This window comes from Scomber japonicus, chromosome 11, assembly GCF_027409825.1.
Source record: "Scomber japonicus isolate fScoJap1 chromosome 11, fScoJap1.pri, whole genome shotgun sequence".
Taxonomy (NCBI): domain Eukaryota; kingdom Metazoa; phylum Chordata; class Actinopteri; order Scombriformes; family Scombridae; genus Scomber; species Scomber japonicus.
Window position 1 is genome coordinate 22,639,583 of NC_070588.1, and position 4,504 is coordinate 22,644,086.

The 4,504-nt window shown below is 43.7% G+C and overlaps 1 protein-coding gene across 1 annotated transcript; it reads right to left on the reverse strand.

The window, feature by feature from the left end:
* Positions 1-302: 302 nt before the first annotated feature.
* klf5b (Kruppel-like factor 5b) lies at positions 303-3,178 on the reverse strand. The gene is made up of 4 exons (XM_053328834.1): positions 3,005-3,178; positions 1,224-2,154; positions 1,034-1,093; positions 303-700 (listed from the first exon to the last, which is right to left on the reverse strand). Exons 1-4 carry the CDS (start codon positions 3,176-3,178, stop codon positions 522-524), a joined length of 1,344 nt encoding a protein of 447 aa, XP_053184809.1. The 3' UTR covers positions 303-521.
* Between the last annotated feature and the right edge of the window lie 1,326 nt (positions 3,179-4,504).

The window sequence follows — 4,504 nt, forward strand, 5'->3', positions numbered from 1 at the left end:
TGACCTTCCAGTTCATGACGACACTTGATCTACTTCTGCTCTGACTGCATGTCAGTTTGCTTTTTAAGTGAATGAACTGAATGCCCATATGACACAGTATTGATATGATCTGTACAAACAAAAACTTAAAGTATGAGTAGAAGTATGAGAGAAAGAAATTGTTTCCTGTAAAGTTGTCCACGTATTTAGCCGTAAAACAAAACCTAATAAAAATACAGATTTAAAAAGATGAATATTTCATTATTACATTTGGCTAATGAATGTGACTGACACCTTTGCAAATGCCCCTCAGTATTGGGGCATACAGTGGAAATAAAATAAGGCAACAGCAATATCTAATCTTTTTACAATAAAAGAAACAAGTACTTGTGGGCCAGCACTGCTAAGAATAGCTCCACTGGGGAGGAAGTGGAATAATCCATAGTGTTTGTTTGCTGATATGTAAGTACCATTTACTTTTTATTCACAAAAAAAAAGAAAAAAAAGAAAAAAGATTGACTTGACGTGCAGGTGGGGCGTCTCTAGCTCTGGTGTCTCTTCATGTGCAGTGCCAGGTGGTCAGAGCGGGAGAAGCAACGGTTACACACTCCACACTGGAAAGGCTTTGCCCCGGTGTGTTTCCTGAAATGGCGAGTCAGCTCATCGGATCGAGCGAATCGCCACTCACATCCCTCCCACGAGCACTGATACGGTTTCTCTCCTTCAGCAAAAAAAAAAAAAAGAAAAAAAAAAGCAAATTGACACAGACACATTATTTAAAAGTACAGAATATTTCCTACAAATGACTAATGAATGAGTTTGGATGATGAAAAGGCTGAGATGAGCCTGAACTATGAGCCATAAATCAGAGTGTGTCCTGTCTTTCTCGCTGCCCTCTTTATGAGAGCTGCAGGGTTTATGTGGTTTGACAGCAGTGAGATGTGGGCCAGGTCTGTCAGCAGACAGACTGCATCTGCATGCCAAGTACATTCTTCTGCCTGGCAACATCACAATTTCACCCCAAAATAAGAAAGTGCAACTCAAAATGTTTTACCTGTATGGGTGCGTAGGTGAGCTTTTAGATGAGAAGACTTGGTGTACACTTTCTTGCATCCTAAAGAAAAAGACAGCTCATTAGGATCGATACAATATGTGTGATAAAGTAGGTGTTGAAACAGCAACAGTTCAGCTTTATAGTGTTGCAGATAACTTTGTTTGCTGTGCAGACTGGTGGAAAGACTCACCTGGAACATCGCAGTGGTGAATCCGTCGTCTCTCCAGATCAGGATTATTCCTTCGGTTGTACTTCAGTGGAGCTGACTGGGCCAACACTGGTGAAAGTGGGCCAACACCTGGCGACGTCTGAACCGGTGTCAGGCTTGAAAGTCGTGCTGGTACAGAACCCGTGTTTTGGACTAATCCCGCACTTGAATTCGGGTCTTGGCTTTGGGTCGGAGCAACACTAGAGGTCTGTCCTGGATCGATGGGAATATGGGTCTGAAAAGTTAACTTAGACGCAATGCTGGCTTCGTAGGAGGGAGGCGGGGAGAGATTTTGAAGGAGCTCCTTCCCCCTTTCTGGACTTGGAGGCTCAGAATTTGGCGGAGAAGGTGGTAAGTAGGTTGGTCTTTGCTGATGACCTAAGTGTCGATTGAATGAAAAACAGTCATTCTGTAAACCGCTTGCATGCTTTGTGTTATTCTGCACTGGGCCTACGTGGACGTTCCCAATAGGAAGACTTAATGGTGCCATGGGGATGGAGTTCAGCTGTGACCCGTGAACAATCTGCTCCAAATCAGAGTTCAAAAGCTGAAACAGGGGAACATCCTGGAAATCTGGCACTTCCTGTTTAACGAAAAAGTTACCGCTAGCTGTATCTGCTGTACTATAAACCCCTGGGTACTCTGTTAGTGTCGGTGGCGCCGTGTTGCCCTGACAGGTGGGGTGCATCAGAGAGTGGGAGGGCTCTGTTTTGATCTGTCTCATAGTCCTACAGAGACCAGGGTGCAGGTATGTGACGTCAGGAAGGAACAGGCTCATGTTGACGCTGTAAGGGGAGGCAAAGTCCTCGGTGAAAGGCGGCTCTAGCATCAGAGCATTGTCCCTGCACAACATTTTGGAATTTATCGTATCCTGTGCATGCTGAGACAAGTAGCTGTCCATCTCTGTTTTACCCTGAAAACAAGAGAAGGAAATTATCAGGTCAGTGTTGGTTCATTCAAATACAGTAGAAAATCACAGGTGCCCACTAATTGATTTTAAGCTCAAAAAGCCTCATTCTGACATATATTTTCCTTTAAAAATAGTTACTGCAAAAGCTGCAAAATCAGCACTGACTTTAAATGCCTCACTGACTCTCTTTATAAAGAATAGTCTATTAATTCCAGAAGCCTAAAATAAGAGCAGCTGACAAATTCAAAAAGCATGCACAAACCTACACACCACCCTCCACTGATGCTGAAGTGTCGCACCACTGACAAAATAACAAAACTAACTGGTGTGAATAAATTTTGGGGGATGCATTTCGGGCCTGCACTTGTACACACACACACACACACACACACACACAGCTACATCAAAGACGCCCCCCCCCCTCCCCTTACAAGCAGCAGACGCCCTTCTGAAAAGCTCCAGCCTAAGCTGTTTGGAAATACACGGCTGAAATTAGAACATCCAGTTGCTCTGCAGCGCTATGCATCCTCCGCGCAAGTTTCGGGGACGGGTGCAACGTTTCACATCCCAGCCATGCCCGGCGTGCGATTCTGCCCGGTCAGTGAATGTCAGCATCAACACAGACATTCAAAGCTCACGATTTCAGTCACGAGTTGGGTCAGTAGCCGTGAATATTATAACAAACGAACATAACAAGGCCTTCCTTCAATATAAGGCCTACATCTTTAATGAAAACAGCCTGTTTTGCTTTGATCAGCAACATCTTGCTACGGCACACCATGAGGGCATCAGTAAACACTGTGATGCTCTGACAAACGCAAAAGAGGAGGAAAAAAATAAATAAATCTCCTACCAGATTGTTGCATTGGAAAGAAGAAGTTTGTGGGATGGCATCCCTCGTGTTGCAGAGCACTTGTCCATGATCTTCACCTCTCAGACCGTCGGCTGTCAGTGGTGCGGTTTTATGGAGAAACTGCGCGTCCTGCCCCGGGGCAACCCAAACATTATTCCTCACGGCAGCGGCCATAAAAGCGGAGCTACGGTACCAATCTCTACAAAAATAAATGAAGCATAGGTATTGTTTTGTTTCGAAACAATCTGTACGAGCAAAGAGGCAGCTGTCAAACGCTCATTCTCCCAATTTTGCGCTGGCTTGTCAAATTACGCAACTGCGTGATATCAGCGCGTCTGCAGGGCGGGGCTGAACATGTACAAAATAAACAGGACAAGCAGGCGATCCGGATACACCTAGTGTAATGAATACTGTGGTTGTGTGATGAGATGAAATGGCTGAGGGGAGAGGGGATGAAGAAGCAATTGGGGAAGATGAAGGTGTTTGTGTGCAAATAAGATCAGTTTATGGTGTATTCACAGACTCCAAAAAAAAAAAAGGGAAAAAAAGTGAGTCATTGGTGTAACCAGTGCACTACTGCAGGGTCATGTCGACCAGGCCATGTGTCTTCTTGAACTTTAACATGATCAGTCAGTTTAAATTAGTCATACCGAAACTTACAAGAAAAATAAATAAATAAATATATGACCTATAAGGATCTCTTTGGAAAGATGAACTTAACTGATTGTGTCTCTGTTTCTCACCTTGCACCATGGCAAATCTGGCTAGTATAATTTTTCTTTCATTATTGATGCACTTTTTGATTTTTTTTAGAGCCTTCAGCACGCTTGGGTCCTGGTCTGGCATGTTAAAAACGCCACTGCAGTGCAGCTGTCTGTCAGGACTGCATACTTGATGCCAACATTCCTGAGCCAGCAGTGAAGCCTGCACACATACACTGGCAGCGGATGTTTCCATCAAAATAGCTCAGCATTTCATTCAAACACATTGTGTGTCATACTGTCATTCAGCCATGATGATCTGTGCTGAACTTGTCTGCAGTTGCCTTTGCTTTGTCCTACATTAAATTAATCGTTAAGCAAATCAAACTACATACATATTGGGGCTATTTTTACTGCCTGCTTACCTTTTTGTTTTGACCTTGTAAGAACTTTGACATATGATGTTTTTATCTGGCTTTATTTGGTCTTTACATCCTTGGGTATACTCTAGATATTTGGCTCAGCAATGAAAAAGAATGAGTGAGCCAACCTCCCGCCCTCTTGAGATCACATTGACAGCAGTATTATACCTCAGCTTAACAAAACAGAATTGACTTGTCAGGGTTTTGTTTCTTTCCCACACAGGTGTATGCAGTATTACTCCATGTCAATGGTGTAGTGCCAGTTCAACAGGCTGAAACAGGATGCACAGGTATGTCACAAGGCTGGCATGGATGTGGCAATTATTGCTCCATTATACAAATATTGTAACCACACCTAATGCAGGCTTGACTGGACA

What these genes read in the sequence shown, in the direction of transcription:
- klf5b (XM_053328834.1), bottom strand. Translation starts at nt 3,178, where the DNA reads ATGGCCGCTGCCGTGAGGAATAATGTTTGGGTTGCCCCGGGGCAGGAC. An exon ending in TCACCACTGCGATGTTCCAG is followed by an intron (nt 1,094 to 1,223) that starts GTGAGTCTTTCC and finishes CTTTTTCTTTAG; the next exon opens with GATGCAAGAAAGTGTACACC. An exon ending in TCACCTACGCACCCATACAG is followed by an intron (nt 701 to 1,033) that starts GTAAAACATTTT and finishes TTTTTGCTGAAG; the next exon opens with GAGAGAAACCGTATCAGTGC.